The 24,674-nt window shown below is 40.5% G+C and overlaps 1 protein-coding gene and 1 pseudogene across 12 annotated transcripts in view; one reads left to right on the top strand and one right to left on the bottom strand.

Moving 5' to 3' along the window:
* TRIM9 (tripartite motif containing 9) overlaps positions 1-24,674 on the top strand; it is a 104,695-nt gene that overhangs the window by 52,352 nt on the left and 27,669 nt on the right. For 8 of the 12 annotated variants that reach the window (XM_074327481.2, XM_019725685.3, XM_019725684.3 and 5 more), the window contains exons 2-5: positions 2,812-2,907; positions 5,167-5,289; positions 19,489-19,599; positions 20,708-20,861. In XM_074327481.2, the coding sequence (XP_074183582.1) occupies positions 2,812-2,907; positions 5,167-5,289; positions 19,489-19,599; positions 20,708-20,861 (484 nt within the window). Of the gene's footprint in view, positions 1-2,811; positions 2,908-5,166; positions 5,290-19,488; positions 19,600-20,707; positions 20,973-24,674 lie in introns of all 12 variants that reach the window. The other 4 variants (XM_088797337.1, XM_088797336.1, XM_088797335.1 and 1 more) reach the window with 1 other exon arrangement.
* Positions 15,669-16,872, bottom strand: LOC148758684 (chromobox protein homolog 3 pseudogene; annotated as a pseudogene).

Here is a 24,674-nt window from a genome sequence, read left to right as displayed (position 1 = left end):
GTCAATCAATAATAATGTTCTTCTACATCAGATGTAGTTTGTAAATGTGATTAAAAACTATCCTATAAAAGCAACACACACATAAATGCGTACAATAAGAGCACTTTCTAGTGATAAATTGTTTCCAGAATTTTTCATTGTCTCCTGCTCAATTTCCGAAAGTTGGCAAAGCTTAAGAAAGAGGTTTCTAAATCTTTATCTTATAATGCAGTTGTTTATCAAATACCAGAACAGTCATTTGCCAGGTAGAAGGTATTCTTGGGACTGAACATAGACACAAAGACAGAAAATCTGCAAATAAATAGATTTTTGCAATTCACTTATTGTTTTGCCATGTAAAATACTGGGAGTGATTTGAATCAGCACTCTTTGTCAGCTACGGTATAATTTTTTTTGGATTATATAGCAGTCAACAATTCTTTATGGGTGTCAGGTCTGAGTTACATTGTACAGACAATTCATTGCAAAGCTAGAATACAAGAAATCAGGTTGCTTCAGTTCTGTGTAGCCGAATGAATTTGGCTTCTGTGCTCCAACCTCCAAATGTTACTAAGGCATAGGTTATCATAAAAAGGTGGAGAAAACTGTGGTAGCCCAGCCAGCATTTGCTCATTCAGAAAAAGAAGGGCTATGAATTCTAAAGTAACAATGAAAAAAATGTCTCCTTTAGAATATGTCTCTCATTTTATTGCCCACTCTTCCAAATGAGACCTTCTTTCCTTCCTTCATCCCCAGAGCTCCTGGTAAAAGTTCTTGAGGAGAAAACTTTTAACCCAAATTATAGTGCAGTTGGGACCTAGTGATAAATGAGTAACCCTTTCAGCAAGGGTAAATCTACTTTGTGCATTTTCTTACTCAGCTATGTGGGTCTATCCTTCCAGCGTCTGAGTCCATAAATCAGAGCACAGGTGATAAAGGATATTCTCCAACAGATCCCATTCCAGGAATCTCCCCTTCAAATGCCCCCAGTCAGTCAGCAGGTATTCATGAGCAAGAAGGAAGAATGTCAATAAGAGTTAATAGCAACAAACAATTATTAAGCATCCACCATGCGCCAGCAGGATTCTGGGCTTTAGACATGTGTATCTTGCAATGCCCACAACACCTACGAGTAACTGTATTCTTCTCATTTTATACATGAGGTAAAACTATGTGTAAAAAGTTGAACAACCAGTAACCAGCAGCATTTATGAATTCAGAGTAGTTTCCTTAACCACTACCCTTAATTAGCAGGAGATTTCACATTGATGAATGCACTGAACCCTCACAATAAGCCAACTACAAAGTATTGTTATTATTCCCATTTTGTCCATTGGAGTAATTCAAGCAGAGGTTAACTTTCTCAAGGTCATACTTAGTAAGGGTCAGAACCAGAATTTGAAGCCTTCCAAAGCCTATGTTCTTTCTACCACCCCGCAATGCTTCCACCAAGCATTTGCATGCATATTCTCAAAGAGATTTCGTGCCGAACTTTGTGTTTAATAAGTAAATATGAGAAAAATAATCATAAGATCAAGAGATGTAATTTTAAGATTCTGTCCTTTTACTGAAAGGAAAGAGTGGATGAGGCATTGTGTTCACAAGGAGGAGAGTGGGCTTAGTTTTCAAAGGCATGTGGGAAAGGGAGTTTGTCCCTGTAGTTGACAGGAGGGAAGGAAGGATATGGCCAAACTGCTAGGACACGGAATTTTGTATCAGGTACAATGATAATGGCTGGAAGTAATGGAAAACTTCAGGACCGGGACTTAGCCAGGAATTTGTTTTCCCCACGTACCAAGAAGCCAAGTGGTAGGAGACTTGAAGTATCGGTTCAAGATGCTCAAAAGATGCTGTTGAAACTCAGGCTCTTTCTCTTTCCACCCCTGCTCTCTTATGTTGGCCTTCCTCTCATGAGAGTCACAAAACATTTGCCATAAAGTCAGGAACAAAAGGGAAGAAGAATGCATCAGCCATGCTGGTCCCCTGTTAGCAGAGGCTTTCTCAAACCACCCCCCACACACACACCAGCCGCCAGCCAACTTCCACTTAGGTCCCGTCAATCAGCAGTGTGTCCCGTGGCCGCCACAACAGACAGGGAGGCTGGGAAAGCAAGTACTTCTCTGGGCATGTGGCGCTCCCAGCAGAACTGCGTCCCCATATGGATGGGGCAGTGTGGGAAATGACAAAGACAGTACATCTTGGTTTAGGAGGCTGGTGTGGAGAAGAGTTAGGGTAACAGGGCTGTACTTGGGAAAAGGAAGACAATGTTGATGAGAAAGAATGTTGTGTCCTTTGTGATCTATCTTTACAGTGAAATGGCCCCAGAGCATCACACCTGTGATGCTTCCTTCCCTCCCTCATCCTGTTCTTGACACTCTTCATTCTTTGTGCACCAACCCCAGATCAATTATTTAGACTTCAGGCTAAATAATTTTGATAATTATCTGATCATCTGACTCCCTGGTGTTTTTTTGTTGTTGTTGTTTTTTAATTCTTGACAAATAATAGGCATTGAATAAATTATTGCTGAATTAATTACTTAATGAGATGAGGAAATTTTAAGCAAATTTCACCTGAAAAGGGCCTTTGACTGCAGTGGCCAGAGGTTTTCACTACTACAGAGGAGAAACTAACTATTCAGGAGCTATGGAAGGTGTCTGGACGCCACTGTTACCAGAATCCACATGTACAAATGTTGGCCAAGTGGCCCCAGTCAGACAAGAGAAATCTAGGAGGCCGAGAACTCTTGGGTCTCAGGCCAACACAACACTGTATGGTCTTGTTGCTGCTTCATGTGATTATAGCTCCTGGTTTCCCTCTCGGTCTTTGCAGAGCCAGCTCTCCCAGGCACTGAACGGGCTGTCGGACAGGGCCAAGGAAGCCAAGGAGTTCCTGGTGCAGCTGCGCAACATGGTCCAGCAGATCCAGGTACGGGCAGCACCTGAGACAGAGCAAACCCTGGGGGATAAGATGTTCTGTGCCGTGGGGGAGTTTGTCCGTTTCTTTTCTTTTATTTTTATGTGTTGTGAGGAAATTCCTATTTATTTTTGTCTGCTCTGTGTCTTCTAATACGTACAAATGCACATGCAGACCAACTTGGAACATACCCCTTCTTGAGGTGGTAATGTTTGCCAACAAGCCAGAAACAACCTGGTTTTCCAAGTGGTTCCTGTCTTCCTCACGGAGGTCCTAATTCTCCACTACTGTGTATTTAGGAAGAGACCTATTTCTTTGTGAACTCAGAGTCATTATTGTTTAGTTTTTTAAACTCTATAGGTTCCCAAAACACCTTGCAATAATTGTATCTTATTTTGATGGTAACAAACAGGTCACACTTTTCCTTCCTTCTTTCCTTCCTTTTCTAACTTCCTTCTTGCATTCCTTCCTGCACCATATTCTATTCTTCTCCTCTACTTCAGTACTTAAATTTTTTCAACCATGATCTCCTGGTGACTACAATTTCATATTGCTTTATTTGAAATCAATGACCAACAGATCAGCCAGCATTTAGAAGCTCGTGAATTCTCCACTATAGGTAAAAGGGATAAGCCATTAACTGCCTGAGATGCTAAAGTAATGACTTTCCCTACTGTTTACCATTTTATGTTTTGAGATTTGCCTTACAGAAGTAACCTATAGCAACCTTTCTATAGGTTACTTCTGTAAATTGTCTTTCTAAGTGAATATTTAATCCATGTCAAGGCAGAACTGGCTTTTTAATGTAAGCCAGCTTTCCAAAGCGTCTCACAACTGATTTCTTTGCCCCTTTTTTGGCATGCATGCCCACATTAAAACTTTTGATTCCAAACAACCTAACAGTTGTACACTTCCTTCTGTTTTCCAAAGCAATAGAGGTTATCAGTCAGTCCCTTCTTTGCTTTTGCTGGCATAAAATATGCAACCCCAGGCTTGCCTCTGTACCTCGCCTCCTCTTCAGAGCAAGGCTTTCTTTCTGGTCTAAATCAGAGCCTGTGAGGACAAGGCTCCCCCTCCCTCCCAATATTGCCCCGCGTGGGACATAGAGAGCTCTTAAATGGTGTTTTCCAGGGGATTTCTCCGAGAACTCAAAAGCAATTGCCATGAAAACAAAACTTAATGTTTGTAGACGTCATTGCTCACGTAATTACTAATGCACACCTTATATAAAGAAGAGCTGGCATTTGAAATTTACCAAATACCTCTCAGTAGGTCATTATGTTAAGAGAGACACACAGTTCTTTATAACTTTGGGAATAAATTAAAATTTAATAGGCTAAGCTGTTTCTTCCTTGCCAACCCCCAGAAGTTTACAGTTTACTCAGTTGGGTGCTATTTTTTTCAGTGCTGTTAGTGTATATGTGAGTGAGTATTCAGCTTTCACTTGATATAAATTACAATAGTTTTTCAGACTATGGTTTGAGAGTCAAAATTGCATTGGTAACTTATTGAAAGGATTACCTTTAATGGATGCTTATAATTTAGCCAGAGAATTGCTTAAAAACAAAGACGATGGCCTGTACAGATTTAGCTCAATCTAGGTTTAACTCCAGCATTCAATTTAAACACCACAGGGAAGCTACCATTCTTTTCAAACATGGCTACCCTTCCTCCTCAAGCTGTTGGTTCATGTCTGACTTTTACAGCCTACCCGTGTTCACTTTGCTTTCCTTAATGAAAGGAGGAAGTACGTTTGCCCAGGATTATTCTTATAAACTTCTGTTGTCATTGAATTATTGTTTCATAGTGGAGACCGCTGCCATCCTCCTGCTTCTTTCTTCCCCTGAATTTAGTGATTCTTTGATCTCTCATGCCTCAATAATACCCCACTCCCTTAGGCTTACAGCCTTTCTGAATGCCACCTGCCACTACACACAGGTGGACATATGCCAGCTTTCAAAAGGATTCATGTTCAACTTTATTTTATTTACTATAATGCAAACTTTGGAGGTGGTTTCCTTTTGATAAAAAATAAGTTCATTAAGTAAGATTTATCTGTTTCAATTTAACTTGAAAGCAAAACACTACCGCTGTCGAATGAAATTTATCCAGTTATTTTGAAGATGCCTGATGTGCCTCATGGACAGAGTTGCTCTCCATTCCCGTCAGCAGGGGTCTCCCCCCCTCAGATGGGTTGGGGAGCTCTGCTCTCTCTGGCAGCCCCAGGGCGCCCGGGCTCCTCATGGCTGAGAGGTGTGCTTCCTCACACAGGAGAACAGTGTGGAGTTTGAGGCCTGCCTGGTGGCCCAGTGTGATGCCCTCATCGACGCCCTCAACAGAAGGAAAGCCCAGCTGCTTGCCCGCGTCAACAAGGAACATGAGCACAAGCTGAAGGTGAGTGCTGCGCCATGGGGGAGCGGAAAGCCCAGGAGTGGGGCTGCCCGGTCTGTGTCGCCCAGGCTCCAGAGGGGCAGGATGCCCACAGCCTTGGGTGGTCAGTGGCCTGGCTGGCAAGGACTAGGCATATCCCTTCATTCACCACTTTCTTCTTCATTTACCTCACCAGTATTTGTTGAGTGACTCCTCTCGGCCAGGAATTGGTTTAGGTAAACGCATAATAAAATAAATCGCGAAATAAATCCTGCCCTCATAGGGCTTATATTCTACCAAGAGGGATAAGCAATGAGCAAGATAATTAAGTAAAAATATCCAGTCTATTAGTAAAAAGAGCTAAGAAACAAAAAAGGAAAAAAGGATAGGGAGTACTGGAGACCGGGGTTGAAATTTTAGACAGGATATTCAGAGTGACCATACAGAAGCATAATGTATTTTTTAACTGAGAGATGGAATCTGCACTTTCCAGAAAGCAAACACAATTTGTCTTAACGTCTGAGGTGAACTGTGCCATTGGACGGCTGTACAGACTTTTGTTTACACAGTGGAATCAATTGATTACAAGTCTGGGGCACTAACAGCACAAAGACTGGTCCTCCTGGAGATACCTGGTATCCCATCCATTGCCCATTAAAGCAGGCTGGCTGGATGGGAAGAGCCCAGCAGAGGGGAGCTCAGCAGTGGGCAGTCAGCAGAGGCCCATATACGTGTCCAGGAAGCTTCAGGGTGGCTACCAGTGGGTGGTGGGTGGGTAGTGTGCAGAATTGGCCCGGGATTGGGTTGAAGGAGGAAGTGAGGTCTGGCTATAGACTCTCTGTTGGGGTTGGGCAGTGGACATCAGGGAACTTCAATAGTGGGTAGCAGTGAGTGGACACAACCTCGGGTGAGCTGGTGGCTGCTGAAGAGTCCAGATATACCCAGCAGATTTGGAACAGGCTTTAGTCCCTGAAGGACAAGAGAAGGCCCCACTTTTTGAAAAAAAAATAGGATCCAGTAGGAGGAACCAAGGAAGAGTTTGAAAATGAAGAAATAAGAGCTCACAGCTTACAAGATTTAGGACTAAAGCTTGGTGGCAGGGAAGCTTCAAGCAGGGCCAGGACCCGGTTCATTGTTACCAGGAAAAAAGGATGGAAACCAGTTGCTGACAGGGACGTAAGACCTGCAGCAAGACTGGCAATGCTGAGCCCTGAGCAGCAGGGTCGTCCTTGCTTTCTGTGTGCCCAGCCCCACACACACACATGCACACCAGGACCCAAAGTCCAGGACAGGGAGCTGGGCAGCATGATAAAGAGCAACATTTCCCCAGGAAAATTCTCTCCAAAGGCGAAGAAAACCTTCACTCTGCCTGCCTTCTCTAAGGCATCGTCCTCCGCCATCGACCTGCTTCTCCTCAAAACACATTTAGAGCCACACACCTGCTTCTTCCTTCTCCAAAGCCAGGGCAATAATATGGCTGGAATGGAAACCTTTCTCCCCTGCCTTTGTGACTATCCCAGCTGTCTCTCTGAAGGGGCCTGTGGAACGGAGGCAGGCAGAAGGCTGAGCTGTGACAACAGGGTCCAAGCCAGAAAGGGCTGGTGAGGCTGTGCCCCATGATGCAGTTTGCCAGCAAGACCTCTGGTGCTGTATCAGGGCCATGTCTCTTTGAGTTTCCTCATGAGACAGCAATAGCGCAGTTTAGTCAAGAAGAGGCACAGCAGATTCCTTTATAAAGGGAACTGCACATCTTGAAGTTGAGTCTGAACTGGGGCTCTAGTGTTCAGAGAGCCTCAGTCTGTTGATTTAGACCGTGAACCAAGGCTGAGGATCATAATGCTCCTTCCAGAGAGGCCAGTAGTGTTACCTGGTAGTGAGTCTAACTGGAAGACCCTCTCAGGTTCATCTTCGAATGAACACAAGCCCCCGAGGGCCACCACACTGGCCCCTGCCTCGTGGAGCCCTCGAGCTGGACCTGAAGATAATCAGGAAGTCACCAGGCTTTCGAGGGAGGCACCCTCAGTGGCCTGTGTCGTGCACAATTCACTAAGCATTGAATAATGGCAAGTTTTATTGACATGGCTTTCTCTAATCCATCAGTTTCCAGGCTCCAGGCTCCCAAAATCTGTGATCAAATCATTTGCTTGTAATTCCCTAAAGAACTGCTGGACGTATGGGTAATAATTCCTAAAATGTGGAGGAAGAAAGTGGAGGCAGTATTAAAAATACTGTTTTTTACTCAAAACGTTTTACATGTGGATATCAATCTTACATATTTAACTGCAACAATCTGTGAAATATTAGTAATCCATAAATATTTTCATCCAAGATAGTCACATTAGGTCTGAATGAAAAATTCTTCTAGAGTCACCATTTTTTATCTGAATTAAAATCTAGAAATGCTCTCAGATGTGATTCTGTAGTTGCCCAGCGAGCAACACAGAATGAGCATCCCTGGTGACCAAGCTCTGGCTTTCGTAATAGCAATAGCTAACATGTGAGGACACTTTCTTTGAGGTGGCACTATACAAATTGTGCTACAGGGATCAACTATTCTATTCCTCACATCACCTCTTCGAGGTCATTATTACTATTATTCCCATTCTAGAGGCGAGAAAACCATGGCACCATGATATTAAGAACTGGTCCAAGGATCCAGAATTCTTGTCCTAGTAACCTGGCTTCAGAGCCCAGAATCTGGGCCACGGCACTCTACTGCCTCTGGCTGGTAGAGCTACAATGCAGAGAAGGCTTGTCCCCACTCACATCCATTCGTCAGTCAGCCAGCACCTACAGCACACCTGCTAGGAGCTGAGTGCAGGGCCGGGGGGTCGGGGGATAGAGTGACACAAAGGTGACTCAGGATGAGTCCTGCCTTTACGGAGCTTTACATTGCAATGGGTGAAATAAGTCACACCCACAAAGGACTCCAACACAGGCAGAGCAAGCTTCCAGGACAGAGGTGGTCAATGCCATCCATACAAGTTGGGAGGAGGGAAAAATTACTTCCAACTCAAAGGGTCAGAGTGCACCACGGAAGAGCTGGCATTGGAGTAGCCCAAAGTTTAGGAGGTTTGTGTTAATGGCGGCTTACATTCTTGCCTCCAGGATTCGGCAAAGCTGTGAGTGAAGAAGACGGTGGTGATTAGCACAATGCACCCTGGTCTTGCTCCATCTAGTGAGTCATGAGGACCCATGGATGTGTTCTGTTCCTGCCACCTACTCTTTTAAAAAACTCATTATAGCTCTTCATTTTAGCATGCTTCAGAAACCCAGAAAGTTCATTGTTATCACAGAACTCAAAATGTCATTTGAATCACACATAGCTATCTAAAATAAAAACACAATTGTCTTTAGGAAATGAGCTGGACACCTGGGTTCTCCCTCTAAATAGGGGGCCAACCATTTTAGTATGTAGCCATAAAATTTTAACTTTTTTCTCAATGGAAATCTCGCTTTTAAAATATTGCAGACACTTTCCTGGCATCTTTAAACAGAAGAAGGTGAATAGTTTGTGATAAGTCATAGAAATGGTGACTGCAGTAGCAATTCCTCCTATGTGGGAGAGATGTAAGGGCAGGAATCTGGATGGAAGAGGGAATCAAAGATTGACAAAGCATCATTTATTTATCATTTATTTATATCGAAAAATGACAGAGGGGCGTGAAACCTCCCCAGGCCCCCTCCTCAGTGCTGCCTCCGTGGGATGGGACTGTATGAAAATCAGTTATGGGCTGTGCTGTGCACACAGATGGAGACGACACAGGAATGGCTGTAACACGTCGGTCGCTGGGACTCCATGTGCCGTGACGGTGGCCTGCCCCACAAAGTGCACTGAAGCGCTAGGCGGATGCTGAGCTGAGGCAGCTGCCTGCCCTCATTCTACCCTGCCCAGGGCGGAGTTCCCTGCCCCAGATCCCAAAGGGCTACAGAGACAGGTGGCTGGTCATCCCCCATGGCAGCAAAGCTGTTCTGTCTTCTGTCTCAAGCGATTTGTTCCTCTGCTGTTTCAGCTGATTGTATCTGTCACTGCTTCTAAAAACAGCCAGCAGTGCCGGTGCTGTGACTGGTGATGCCAGCCTCCATGTCTCCTTCCCTCTGCTTTTCTTCTGCCTTTTCCCTTTCTTGTCACTTCTGTTGCTACTCAGATTTGTGAGAAAAGACTGGCCTTTTATAGACATCACTTGCCAAGCACAGTTCTTTTTTCTGTCTTTGTTGGCTAACCCATCACTCACACTCCGGCCGGGATAATCTTACGGTCTTCCGCTTCCCTTTGGCTGAGTTCTCGGGGGGCCTGCTTTTTGCTGACACAGGAGAGTTGTGTGTGTATTTTTCTGGCAACTTTCTCCTTTGGAGCAAGCCAAAAGGCTACGGATGCTGGAAAGTGAGTGCATATAAAGACAGTCTTTATCATCTACTCAGGCCCCTCTCTGAAAGCACTGATTGCCTGAGCAGATTGAATAGTTCTGCTTCTGAGGCAAGATGGATCTGAGCGGTGAAGAGCCCAGACTGTGTCATAGAGAACAGGGTGTGAGAACACACTTTATCACTTACTAGGTCTCTAACTGTGGGCAAGTGTAGGTCTCAATTTCTTTCACCTGTGTGTCAAACAAGGCTGAAATAGTCATCACCTCATAGGGCCTTGTAAAGCACTGAGCACAGTATGCAATAAATACTAGCTATTCTTATTGGTGTTATCACTGAGAGAGCATGACTGGAAATCTCATTTCATTCAGTACATTGAGGAAGGGCTCCAGGGTTTTTTCCCCCCATAATACCAGAGTTCATAGCATAGAACTAGCCTATAAACGGGTGTCATGGTCTCTAAATTTAGGAAATTGTTTAGTGGACTGAGTTTGTATTTGATCACCCTATAAAATAGTTCACAGAATTTGGCGAGCTATTTTTAAAAGCTGAAAAAAAAGGCTTTGAGACATATGCAGATGTGACCGTATTTTAGAAACACTGTTTGAAATGTAAATTACAGTTAATGCTAGTCTGTGGTTTAAAAAAACACTGGGAGCCAAATATCTATTATATTTTCAAGATGTGATGAACTAAAGCAAATGGTGACTGGAGAGAAAAATTGCTTTTGAGTGTTCAAGAAATATTACTAAGTCATGTTTGGAACTACTGGGCAATATCTGGTGGCCAACAGAATAAACTGGATCCCCAGGTTTCTCTCCCTCTGTATGTATTGTTAACATCCTTCCCAGGTCTTCCTTGGCTGAGTAAGGCCCTAAATTGTCCTCTCTGTCTGTGACCCTCACAGGAAATTTGTGACAACATTTAAAATGCACCATTAATGAGATCTGTGCTTTTGGGGGGAACTTTACAAATGTCATTTTTCTTTTAGTAAACTCAAAGAAATATCAGAATTATTTTTATTTATGTAATATTCAGAATTTGAAGTAATTCTACAGCCATCTTTAAAGTGTTCTCTCTCCAATATTTTAGAATGAATTCATGTGTTGCAATAGGTGTCTTCTTTGTTACCTTTCAACTCCAATGTCCTCTGGAAAAAGAAAATTATAGTTATTCAAAAACATTCTGAAAAAAATCTAATCTTTAATTTCCACGTGTGGTTGGTAAGTTAACAAACCAACAAAATTACTCAGTGAGAATGCTGAGGGATAATAATAAAGATTGTTTCATAGAGCTTTTCCTTTTTACGGAAGGTTTCCACGTCCCAATCAGTAGAATGCTTGATTTTGAATCCTACTGTACTGTTGGGTTTTGTTAGAATCATTATTATTATTGTCATTGTCATCTTTGTTATTATTTACTATGTATTGCCTGTTATATTCCCACTATGTTTGCAGAAAAATTAATTATATGGCCATATCATTGAGTACAAATTTACACTAGGGATATTATTGTTTGTCAAAGTGCTTACTTCAGCTATTTTGTCATTGTTTCATAATAGGTAAGTAAGAGAGAGAGAGAGAGAGGAGAGGGAGGAAAGAGGTGGGGGAGAGAGCAAGGGAGGGAGAGAGGGAAAAAGGAAGGAAGGGAAAAAGGAATACCTGCCCAAGCTCACAAAGAATTTAAAAATAATTAGATAGTATTTGACCGACTACAACCATTACTAAAAAGAAAAGACAACACATTTAAACCAGTAATCAGTTCAATCCCAATAAAACTACTGGAAGGAGGTCAGTTGGTTCATTAAAATGAAGATATTTGGGAAAATTAGGCACACTGTGGTAACTCGAACCCTTCAACTGCCCTCAGCAGAACTCTTTAGGGGTCCAAATCTAATAATTTAGCCACAATAATTATTGATTACAAGCCCATCATTAATGAGGAATTCCTTTCAGTCTCATTTAGCAAATTCTGTGATTCCCTGCTTCCCAGCATGTCAGAGCAAGTCACAGAAGGTCTATATGGACTAGAGTGCCCAGGGTGCCCATGGAATCACCAGGATGTCATCCCAGGCAGCTGGAGCTCGCCATGGTTAGGGGACACACCTTTGAAACTCCCTACCCACCTTGGCAATGCTAATGAAGGGCGGTCACAAAACTTCTTTAACACCCTCTGCCTAAACCCAGGCATGAATGACACTCCTTACCTCCAGAAGGCTTTATAGACACTTAGAAGATGATGGAATGATCTATTGTTCTTCACTACGCCTCACATGCTACAGAATGCCGTCCTGCACGCATCACTTTTACTGCACTCACCATTGATGGTACATGTTCTCTTGTGTGGGCGGGACTGCACTAACGTGCTTACCTCTCCAAATGGCTTGTGTTCTTTCCTCCAGTAACTTTTCTGTACCAAGGTATGGTATTCCATGCCCTAAGTACATGCTTTACATGTGCCACTCAGTGTTTATTGATGCGGCTATCGGTGGCATTCACACTCTAGAATAGAAAGTTCACAGCTTTACTGTTAAAATCTCAAGTCTTCCTCAAAACAGGTACATGTTTTATTTATTTACTAGGCCTGAATGATCCTTTGCTTGATTCAAAACTCAAAGCCTCAGGCTTGTCTTTGAAATGGTTAGTTGCCAATGTGGATGAATGAATAACACCAGTACAGAGGGTGATATCAAGAGAATGGGAAAATATTTGCCTAAAACCATGTGGGAGGATGGTGGCATGTGGGAAAATAAAGATGTTCTTTCTTAATTTAAATGCCTCTAAAGTTTCAGTGAATGTAATGATAATATAGGAGATAACATTCTACTCTAGGAAAAAAACAGGAGACTTCTTTATTTTACTAGATGAATCTAATGGCCAACGCACTTCACCTATAACTCACAGATAGCTGAGTCAGTTCCAAGCATTAGTTGGTCATCTTGCCTCAAGACGTGAGGGAACACATAGAAACTCCCCCTACTGACCAAAAGGACCTATGAAGAATAAATTCTTCAAGCTTGCATCTTTAAAGTACTTGTACCTCAAAAAGAAAAAAAATACCTAATACATATTTTTAGGGGAAATTGTTTTAAACTGTGATAGGAAGTTATAGATTATATTTTAAAAGAATTTCTTGAAATAGGAGAGAAAGAATATTAGTTACTTAGGCTAAAAATGGGATCCCTTCAGATGCCATGATGAGAGAGAATGATATGAGAAAAAGTATTTATTAAAAAGAAGAAATAAAGAAAACTTTAAAAGAGCCACATGTAAGATAAAGAAGTAAATGGAGGAAGGGTGTCAAGGTCAAAATCGAATAAAATAATAAAATTCCCCTTAATCAACCTGAGTTCTTCTTGCTGGATGTATCACATGAGATGAGTGGAAGGAGGAGATTAGCCTGTTAGAGATGGAATGGGAAAATATAGTTGTGGCTAGGCAGAACAAATTTTGTATTTGTATTGTATAAGTTATCATGGGTTGCTCTTTGCTACTGAAAAAGTCTGAGCGTTCAAAGGAACACAACACTCCATTTCTCAGAGTCCTCTTTCCAAATAGGTATTAGTGTCATATCCTGACCCAAGAGATGACCTTTATAAATTTTCCACTTAACAAAATAAAACTGTTCAAATGATTAATAGGCACTCGCCATCCAGAACAGATGGTGAATGCTGATAAAATGGTGAAAGTCTTCTCTGAAACTGTGTCCCACAAATTAATTCATGGTCCCTGGAGAGCTGGTTTAGTCTTTAATGAAGATGAAAGGAAGATTGTATCCCAATCCCTGTTTATGACAATTCCTGCAACTTGCACGTTTCCTAAGAAAAGAAACTCTTTAATCCAGCCAGCTGCTGCAAGCATGGTGCCGAGGGTTTCTCTGGAACATCAGAGCCACAGCACAGAAATGTGGAACTCAAAGGAAAAGTGACATGGCCTGGCTGCCTAGGAATTGTTTTCCATAAAAAAATACAATGTAGAAATAAATAATAAGGGTTAGAAATAACAGAGTGAAGAAGGCAACAAGAGAGCTAATAAAGACACTCAATTAGAGAAAAAAAATCTTTATGCTCTTAAAAGTTCTAATTATCTGGCTGATTTCCAGAAGATGGGAAATCTTGCTAAATTAATTCGGAAACTAGAAGTCAATTACAGCACACCCAAAAATGCTGCTTCTGGGAACCCTGTAGTCTAATTTTTAGCAGTGATTTTTATCACAGGCTATGGTGATTATTGTGAGGTGGTTGATTAAAATGTAAAAGACAGACCGAAATCCATGGTTGCAACAGTGGGAACTGGAGCCAGGAACTCAGGAGTATTGAGTCCTTCCAAGAAGCTTGAGCCATGGACTTCAGGAACCAATTCAGCAACCTCCCCACCCCCTTGCACCCCTCCACTGCAACTCACTGACTCTTTGGCAGTGCAACAATTAAGCTTCTTAGGAGGAGCCAGAAAGAAAGAAAAAAGAGTAGCCAGAGAGCCCCAACACTTGGACAGCTCCTTTGGCACCACATAATCCTTGCTTGAGAAGGAAATTCATAGAAACAGACATAGAATTTTATGAGGCCTGAGTATTGTATTTATTTCAGCACATTTAAGTCATAAAATTACCATTGAGTTGAATGGTCTGGAAAATAAACCCAACAATTTAGTCTATTTTGCCTCAAAAGCAGACTCACTTTGGGTTACTGTGCTCAGCGCCAGTTTCTACTTGTTATTCGGGCTTGCAGTATCAGTCAGGTAGGCGTAGTCCTAGGGTAGATGCCATTTGGGTAGATTCAGTGATTGCTGAGGTTTCTGCGACCTAGCAGTGTTGATGTACTGGCTACCAAGATATAGAAGAGGTTTCTGGGAACAATTTAGTTAAGCGTCAGATAGCACAGAACAGTACCATATTAGCTATAGGTCACTTGTCTTGCATTTTTAAATGTTTTACTTAGGGTGATTTTTTGTTTTTTTTCTCCCAAGAAGCAGAACCTTAACCTTCTTGTTTCTTTTCTGATTAAAAAAATAAAATAATTTGCGTTCCTTGAGCCCAGGCCAACACATGGTTGTGGTTTGAAACATACTAGATGCCAGAAGAAAATAAACCACCCAGTGAATCTTAAATTTGATCTCCTCCACTCTCCCCATCAAAACAATGAAACAAATAATCTTTATATCAAAGTTGGTTTCTTTAATCCATTCCAATAAAGAGGTTTTATTTTTTTTTAGAGGAATACAAAACTATTGACCACTGTTTACCAGTATTTACAATAAAGTAAACAATAGTTAGCTGGATAACATTCTGATTACTACGAAGTTATTGTTTTTCCTGGCTTATCCTCTACCAGTAACCCAAATACTGAGATTGAGCCTACACGTAAGAAGTGAATTGCCGGGAGGGTGGGAGTGGGGGGACAAAACATGCAGGTCAAGAAGTGTTTACATTACAAAAGTTTGTTCACCCATTTCTTCCAGCAGGTCCTAAACTGCCAAGTCTCTAACCATCTATAACCTTCGTTCCATGAATGAAGTCTTATGCATTCCGTGAATCCTGACTTTTTTTAGTCAATAGCCACAAGGATTTCAACTTCTTGTAAAGGAATTGTTCACTAGAGGGCTTTTAAATAAGTCTTGCTTGCCTAATTAAAACATACCAGGATTTGCCTAGTTTTCTCATTTGGGTTGTTGGTAGTGACAGAATTTTCCTTTAAGGGGTTTTGCAAATAAACTTGCATTTATATGATTGTAGCTATGGATATGGAGTCTGATATGGCTGCTTTTAAACTGTCCAATTTTAACTGCTTACATTATATTTAAATTGTCCAATTTATTAATTTTGCTTCAAATTATCTATGCAATTTCAAAGGTTAAAGCTTCAGGAAAATTTCAATTTAACTTGAAGTGGTTTATTTGTTAGGTTGCTGAAAATTATGGCATCCCAGAAAAATGGGCTTATCCATGGTCGTGAAATGCTATTTTTGTTTTAGTAAATGTTTAAAAAAGAAAGAAAAAAAGAAAACCATTTACACATGTATTCTATGTATACACACCAAAAACCCCTAAATAAACAGAAGACCCAAAGTGATCCTTAGGCATATATGAGTTAAAGACAAATTCTGATTGAGTAATGAAAATGGAAATTTTCCCCAACATTTAGAAAAGTTGTTCTCTAATTTAGAGGAAAAAATATACCGTGATATTAAATGTTCCTTTCTGATAAAGGAAGCAACTACAGAAAGCTTTTGTTCAAAGTAACCAGTGTTATAGATGAAAAAAAAACTCCTCCAGTATTACTTCAAACCAAACATATCAAACTTGATTTTCATTAGAACCGTAGTTATTTCTTCACACTAATAAGTCAAAAACACCAAGACCCAGATTATATATGTATGCAAACAATGATTGGGCTTCATCTTCTGAACAAGAGTGCCAAGTTAGTCTCTCTTAAAAAAAAAAAAACAATTACAATTTGAGGACAATTCACAGTTGCCTCTTTTGCCAGCACCAATCTGCCTCACTTGAATCTTTCCATTTCATAAGAAATATTAATTCTCTACAGCTGTCTGTGGCACATTTTTCATTCAGGATCAAGACCTCTGGCAAAGCCTCTTGGTTTATCAGCAGCATCTCTTTTCTTTGATTTGTTATCATCAGACTTACTGTCAGATACAGTTTTTCTTTTTGTACCATCTATTTCTCTAACAGCTTTTGAGAATTAAGAAGTGCTTTAATTAACTCTGGACAATCTGAATTTTCTTCAGGTTCCCAAGTATTGTCAGCATCTTTGAATCCCTTCCACTTCAGAAAATACTCCACCTTCCCATTCGCTATGCGTTGGTCCAGTGCTTTTTCCACCACAAATTCTTCAGGCTCTGCCTCTTCAACTTTTTTACTTTTTCCATTATGTTTCTTTCCCGTTTTTCACAATGTAGTTTTATTGGAGACCATTTTTTATTGCAGACTTGAAGAGCTATTATTCACCACCTTCGAGCTGCTCCAGGTCTCGCACCTCCAATAAAGAGATTTTAAATCCTGTATTCATTTTTTTTTAATTATATTAAAAGTTTAAAAGCAATAACAAATTATCTGTCAAAAAATTAGGAGACTCCAAATAGCGAAAACAATCTTGAGAATGAAGGATAAAATTGAAGTTCTCATACTTCCTGATTACAAAACTTACTGCAAAGCTACAATAATAAAAACAGCATCGTACTGGCATACAGACAGATACATAGACCACTGGAATTGAATAGAGAGCCCAGAAATAAATTATCACACATATGATCAAATTATTTTTGACAAGGGTTCCAAGACAAATGAGGAAAGAGCAGTTTTTCAACAAATAATACTAGGAAAACTGGCTATCCACATGTAAAAGAATGAAGTTGGACCTAACACTATATATATAAAAATTAACTCAATGTGGATCAAAGAGTTCAGTGTAAGAACTGAAACTATAAAACTGTTAGATAAAAATATAGGGCAAACACTTTACAACACTGGATTTGGCAATAAGTTCCTGGATAGGACACCAAAGGCACAAGCAACAAAAGGAAAAGTAGACAAATTGGACTTCATGAAAATGTATAAGTTTTGTACATCAAAAAAAGATAACAAAAACAAACAACCCAATTAAAAATGGGCAAAGGGCTTGAAAGACATTTCTCCAAAGAAAATATACAAATGGTGAATAGCACATGAAAAGATGCTCAACTTGTCATTAGGGAAATGCAAATTAAAACCACAATGAGATACTACTTCACATTCATTAGGATGGCTGTTGTTTAAAAATAACAATAATAACAAGTGTTGGTGAGGATGTGAAAAAACTGAAACCCTTATGCACTGCCAGTAGAAATATAAAATGATCTAGCTACTGTGGAAACAGTGTGATGATTTCTCAAAAAGTTAAAATAGAATTACCATATGATCCAGCAATTCTACTTCAGTGTATATACCCAAAAAAAGTGAAACGGGCTAGCACAGATATTTGTATGCCCATATTCATAACAGCTTTATTCAAAATATCCAAAAGGTGGAAGCACCCAAGTGTCTATCAATGGATGAATGGATAAACAAAATGTGATCTATACATTCAATGGAATATTACTCAGTTTTAAAAAGAAGGAAATTTTGACACAAGCTACAACATGAATAAACCTTGAAGACATATGCTAAGTGAAATAAGCCAGCCACAAAATGACAAATATTGTATGATTCCGGTTACATGAGGGTCCTAGAGCAGTCAAATCCATAGAGACAGAAAGGAGAATAGTGTTTGCCTAGGAGTGGGGGGAATGGAGAGATGTTGTTTAATGGATAAAAAGTTTCAGTTTGGGAAGATGAAAAAGTTCTGGAGATGGATGATGGTGATGGTTGCACAACAATATGAATGTTTGTAATGCCACAGAATTGTCCAAATAAAAACAATTAAAATGGTAAATTTTATGTTATGTGCATTTTATCACAATAAAAAAATTAGTCCTCCACATTAAAAAAAAAAAATTAGAAACCAAGACCAGTAATAATGAATGGATGGATTGTGAAGAAATTAAGAAGAACTCAAATGTCCAAAAATATGGGAACAGAAATAGTTAAATAAATTATGATAACCCATTCAATGGGATATTTATGTGGCCAATAACATTTATTGGTGGTGGCAACATGGAAAATGCCAATGATATTGTGTTAAATGGGAAAGAAATAAAATTATCACATACTATGATTGCAGCTATAAATCTAGGTCAAGGGGGAAAAAATAAAAAGAAATATCAAATGCTTTAAAATTTGCATTAGAGAGGTGAGACGATTTGCTTTTTTTCCCATCTACGTTCTAATTGTTTTTGGAAAGTATGTGTAATGATCTTTAAAGGACAATAAATCTATAATGAAAAGAAGAAGCAAGGAAAAGTTGTTAAATAATTATTATTAAAACTTTTAGTTATTATCAATAAAATCAGGAATGCTGGATGTTTTTGAGGCTTTTGCAAAGAAGCATAAATAGCTAGGATGTGAGGGATTGAGATTCCTAGAAAACTCTCATTCAACTCTATGCTTCAGAAACCACTTCAGGATTCGGGTGACTGAACAGAAGATACAGAAGATGAATATCTCCAAAGAAAGAAACTTTTCAAGGACTGTCATGCATTTGACACTGGGCAAAGATAACTTCCCAAAGGCAGAAACTGCCTTTCTAGGTTAAAGCTGACTCAAGCTTGGCAAACAGAGCAGCCTTTAAAACTGCTTTCCAAAATGAATTGATTCTAAGTGGGTTATTCTTAAAATGTAATTCTGCATCCATCTTTCTCTGGTTTACTTGTCATTAGCTCGTTGTCTAACAGCAAGTCACACCTCTAGCCCCACCCCACCACCCACCCAAAGAAAGAGCATTAGAATGAGAAAGAACTGGGTTTAGATGGTGATGTCTGCTGCTTAGAAGGGACAGGCAGTGGGTGGGAGAAAGTGCACTACTGTGTCACAGAGCAGTAGCTGCTGCTGCACCTCAGGTTACTCAGCTCCTTTACAGACTCTTCACAACCTCCCACTTAGAGCAGCTTAGGGTTGTCAGCTTCCCAGAGGAGGGGAGTAAAGGGGAACCTGTGTAAGATGTCCCTTGAGGTGCCAAGGTAACCCTCTTCCCAGGGTTCCAATCTGCACTCCTTGCTGGTGGGTCCTTGTTGTTACAAGTTCCTATAAGAGTCATTACCCAATCTGTCCTCTAGGGCCATTGTCCACAGCAGACTGCCACAAAACAGTCTCATAAATCTAATTCCATTCCATGATACTCTTGGATTCTGGTTTGAAGGAGCTTTCCAAAGTCCCAGATTGCTTTTCTGCGCTCTGCCATTTTGGACCATTCTGTTCTCATCATTCCTAGGTGGTTCGAGATCAAATCTCTCATTGCACAGTGAAACTGCGACAGACCACGGGGCTAATGGAGTACTGCCTGGAGGTGATTAAGGAAAATGATCCTAGTGGCTTTTTGCAGGTAAGTATCAATTGATTTCTGCTTCAGATTCTCAATGTCCTGAGTCTGAGGCTATCAAGACCAGACTCTGAACGGTCCTGGCTGGGCATGGGTCCCTCCATAACAGAACGTACCTTCATACTGCAGTGTGTATGTGGGTGCCTGCTGACTTCCTGGAAGTCTCTGCCACCACATGCAACAAGATTGGGAAGTGCATGGGCTTTTTTGTTTGCTTTTGTTCTTGTGTTTAATCATGAAAACACAATTCCCTATAGTTCCTCCAAAGCAGAGTTATTTATTGCCTTACCTAAGAGTTGGGTCCTTTCCCACTAATATCTCCTGGACAGTTTTGTCTGCCAGAATGTCTAAGTATGCAAGGTTCTAGCTTTTTGATACCTCTTACTGCCATAAGTCAGTGATTTCCCAAAGAAAGTAAAGTTTTTTTCCATCCCTTGGATGTCTCTTGATTTCTTCAGCATCGTTTTAGTGAGATGCTATGATGTCAGCTGAATTTTACTTAAGTTTCTATCCCAATAATTAAGGGACCTTTTATTAAGGAATGTGTAGATCCCTTGCAACTCATTTTCTACCAAACTGGCCAAGAATGATGGAGACTAAATATAAGAAATGAAATTGTTCTCTACCAGAGTGTGATACATGACGATAATGGTTTAACGTGTAAGAAATTCCATTTTACAGATTACCGTATGCAACCTCTCTAAACTGTTTTGTAAAACTCATTTCCAAGTCTTGCAAGGATACCCATACCTCATATTAGAATCAGGGTTATTGGTTCTAGAATTATTTAACCACCAACACATCATTATTTAATGTTGGCTTTTAGCTGAACTGTCATAAATAGCATAATCATATATATCCAGGTTTGTCTATTAGAGTACTTAACAGCAGATAACTACTTAACGAGCCCTCTCTGACTCACAGACGTGTCCAGATCTGAATGATACATCACAGGTCACCCTCATCCTAATAGGCTCCTCGCTGCCTGCATGGAGAGCAGCAGTGTGGGTCCCACGGTGGTTTGGTGCTAGCACTCCAGGAGCGTCGAGAAGCAGTGTTTTGTGTCCGGTGTGGGGTGTATTTCTTAGGCTGTGCTCTCTGCTGTGATTAGATTTCTGACGCCCTCATAAGGAGAGTGCACCTGACTGAGGATCAGTGGGGGAAAGGCACGCTCACTCCCAGGATGACCACAGACTTCGACTTGAGCCTGGACAACAGCCCTCTGCTGCAATCCATTCACCAGCTCGACTTCGTGCAGATGAAAGGTGCGTGCCTGCGTCCCCCCGGCCATAGCAACGTCCCGAGTGGAGACTGGTGCTTGAAGCAGGATAAAGGCAAACAGAGGGCAGCTGCCAGGTTTATAAATCACCTGAGAGGTGAGAAAGTACACACACACACACTCCTCTGGTTAATGTTACAAAAACCTGGAGTGGCTCCTCTCTTATTGTGCAATGGAAGCATATCCTTGTGGCTGTGGAACCTACCTCTCAGAAAGTCACATTAATTCAGAAAAACTCAATGCTTGCCACTTTGAGAGTCTGAGAGATTTCATTTGCTCAGCATCAGAGAGTAGCTGACATAGGAAGAGAGAGAGAGAGAAAGAGAGTATCACTGTACATAAATATAATCTTGTTACGGAGAGTAACCCAGAAATATTGATATAAATCAAGGGAGTTCAGAATTGAAATAACTGCTTCCACATGGATAAAGATAGTGAGCAAGTGGTTGAGCATGGATTAGTGGGAACTGGAGAGGACCAGTCGGCTTGCCAATACTGGTCAAGAAAATGCCAACCTGGATACAGAAAGAAAAGGAAAGTTTGAAATAAACTTTTTAACTTTTTAAAATTTTTTGGTTTATGTGATTTGGAAATATGGCAAACATCTCTTTGAGATGTTTGGGTAGATGCAAGGGGAAGTACAAGTACTTAAAATGATCTTAAGGAAAATAACTTTTTCAAAGGAAAATAAAAACTCAAGCCAACCACGCAGTGATATTTTAATGGCAGTGTAAGTAATACCCATTTGAAAAATATTTCCAATAGGTTTTTTTTAAACCTTTTATATTGAAATAATTATACATTCACAGGAAGTTGCAACAATAGTAAGGAGAAGTCCCATATACCCTTTTTCCGGTTTCCATCAATGGTTACATCTTGCATAACTATCATAATGTCAAAAGCCAGGAAGTTGACATTGGCACAGTGTATGTGTCTAGTTGTATGCCATTTTGTCAGGTGTGTAACCATCACTGCAATCAAGATACAGAACTATTGCACCACCACAAAGCTCTCCCTCATGCTACCCGGTTATAGTCACACACACCCCTTCCTTCCACCATCCCCAACCCCCGGCGACCACTAATCTGTTCGCCATCTCTCTAATTTGGTCATTTCCTGATCTTTTTTAAAACCGAAGAAATTGATTTGCTTTTTGCTTCTCCCAATTGAAGCATCCATGTAATAAATGACTTAGAAGTCAGTGCTTTAAAATTTGTGTTTCTTAAGAAAACTATACATGCTTCCTTTCATCAGACAGAGAGAACCACACAACCCAGCAAGTTTTAGGGTTATAGACCCTGATGGCTCACATCACCCAGTTAAACTCACCCTGTACCTGCTACATGTACTTCTCTCGTCCTGTCAGTGGATTTTTCCCTCTTTTATTTCCATTTTCTTCTTTTTTTGTTTAGCAGGTATTGCTTTGGGACAATGCCTTAACTACTTTTTGAAGTAGTTATTGCTTTGTTGCGGTAACAAAAATGTTTAGCATCACTGACTGCTTTCCAAACCAGACACTCTCCTAAGTGGATTAACTCATTTTATTCTCACAGCCCTAGAAGGCAGCTAAGGAAACTGAGGCACAGGAAGACTGAGTTGCCTGCCTGAGCTCACATAGCTAGTGAGTGCCAAGGCCAGGATTCAAACCCAGGGAGCATGGCTCCAGAACCCATACCTACAACTTCCAGTCTGTGCTGTAAAGTTAGTGCCTTACTAAGCAGCTTCTTCAAGGAATAACTGAATTGCTTTCTTAGACTTGAGAAATTTAATTTTTGTCGCAGTTATTCTTTCTTGCTGTTTAAACATTTTTCTTTATCACCTACCTGGTGGCCTGTAAAATATACCCGTGTGAATAGTGTATACAGCCCCAGGTAAACTCCCCTCCACCAGCCTCTCTCTGTACCCAGTTCTTTCAATGAGGTAAAATCATTGACAGGTTATGTCACAAGTAGCTCAAAGGAGAAAGTATGTCACAAAAGGGTAATGTAAGGGCATTCTGGTGGAAGAGGAAAAAAATGAGCCAACCCACTTAGACGTGGTGACGGGGCAGAAGGAGGGGCAGGCAGAGGGTAAAAGCCTCAGGACTTTGAAATGTTTTCATCAGCTGGCAGAGCCCACTCCACCCCCATCCGCTGTAATTCTGTCGTGTCCATCTGCCCACCGTGGAGTACAGTTGGCAGGATGGTAACAATTGTGTTGGAGTGAACACAGCCTGGCACGGGGACTGCAGGTTCATGCACTGGGCATCCCAGACCACATTCCTAAAGCTTTGTCACTTGGCTATTGACAGCTGCACACAGAACTAAGCATGGGCATGGCTGTGTGTGCAATTCATTCAAGTCTGTACACACAGCCGTGCTAAGCATCCTGAAAGCCAGAGTGCAGAACTCTCTCATAGCAGAAATTCACTGGGGACACAAAATTATCCGGAACAGTTATTTAGGAAAGTAATAGGACAGACCATTTTGTATGAGACTGGATTATTTCATTGTTCTTTTCTTTTTAACACTTCATCTTAATTTAATTTACTTCTGATTAGTATCCCTCCTCAGAGTTAATTTATATGCTTTATTTTGTGCTCTTTATATTTAATTTATTCAGTGAGAGCCCAGTCCTCTTTAGAATCTGAATAATTTTTATCTGTCAGATGCTCGTGATGGAAAGAAAAGGCCAAAAGGTCACGACACACTACATCTTGATTGAATGTAGTTAAGACTTCTCCTACTGGCCTCTTTGATATCTGTTAACGTATATACAACTTGACCAGTGTAGTGTTAGGTTTTTATATTTTTAGCATATTCATAGTCAGTTTAATAAACTGCACTTTCACAGCTTCTCAGGAAAAATATCTCAAGAAACTGCTCTCCAAAATTCCTGTACAAATGTCCAAAATTTAAGTAGCACTTGGAATGGTGTTAAAAGAATATGACCATTGTGAAACTAGCAATACGTGTAATTAATTCAGTATGTTTTTTAACTGTTCTAATTGTTTTCTAGTTATGGATTACAGTAGAAAGTTAAAATATTTTCAAAATTACTTAAGATATGCACTTAAAGTTATGATTCAAACTGAAAACCTGAAATATCTACTTACTTCTTAAATCAAAATTTTAGCATCTCTGGGTTTGAAATTTCATCTTAGATGTCTTTTTTTTCCCTTAGAATCAAAGAAGATAGCTCTGTTGTTGGTTTTTAAATGTTTCCACTTAGGCTAGCTCCTACTATTCAGCAACCGTGCACTGCTTAAACTTATTCCGTTAGCTACAAATTTAGCTAATCTGTTCTTTCTGATTCCACATCACCAAGCAATTGAGATCTATGTCGTGAATGCTGGTTTCTTCTTTGTTCAAACATCCCTAAATTGTAATGACATGTTTTCTGGTTGCATTTTAATTAGAAAATCATCTTACCCTCTTTCCACACTATTGGGAATGGTGTTTGATCTCTCTTTTATAGAAAACAGCAGATTAAGCTTTGTTTTCTGTTTTTATTAGAGAGGGATAAAAACGTTTTTTCCTTAATTTTAAGTTGGTATTGTCAACTCTTTCCCAGTTCATGGGAAAGAAATTTTAAGATTCTTTTCTTAGTGCATCAAGGGCTCTGCTGCTTGACTCAGAACAGATTTCAGATACCTCCCCCCCCCCAGAAAAATATCACCCCAGAATTGTCTAGGTACACAAAGTATCCCCAGATCCCCAAGTCATGTGCTGAAATGAAACACCAATGTGTTCATCCTGAACCAGGATGAAATAGTGACCTAACACTCCATCAGGCCTTTTTAGCACATAGACCAATGGCT

The sequence above is a fragment of the Rhinolophus sinicus genome, chromosome 3 (genome assembly GCF_057876585.1).
Source record: "Rhinolophus sinicus isolate RSI-liver-muscle chromosome 3, RSI-T2T, whole genome shotgun sequence".
Classification (NCBI taxonomy): Eukaryota; Metazoa; Chordata; class Mammalia; order Chiroptera; family Rhinolophidae; genus Rhinolophus; species Rhinolophus sinicus.
Note: the sequence above shows the minus strand (reverse complement) of the source record. Positions and strands in the feature narration are given on the sequence as shown.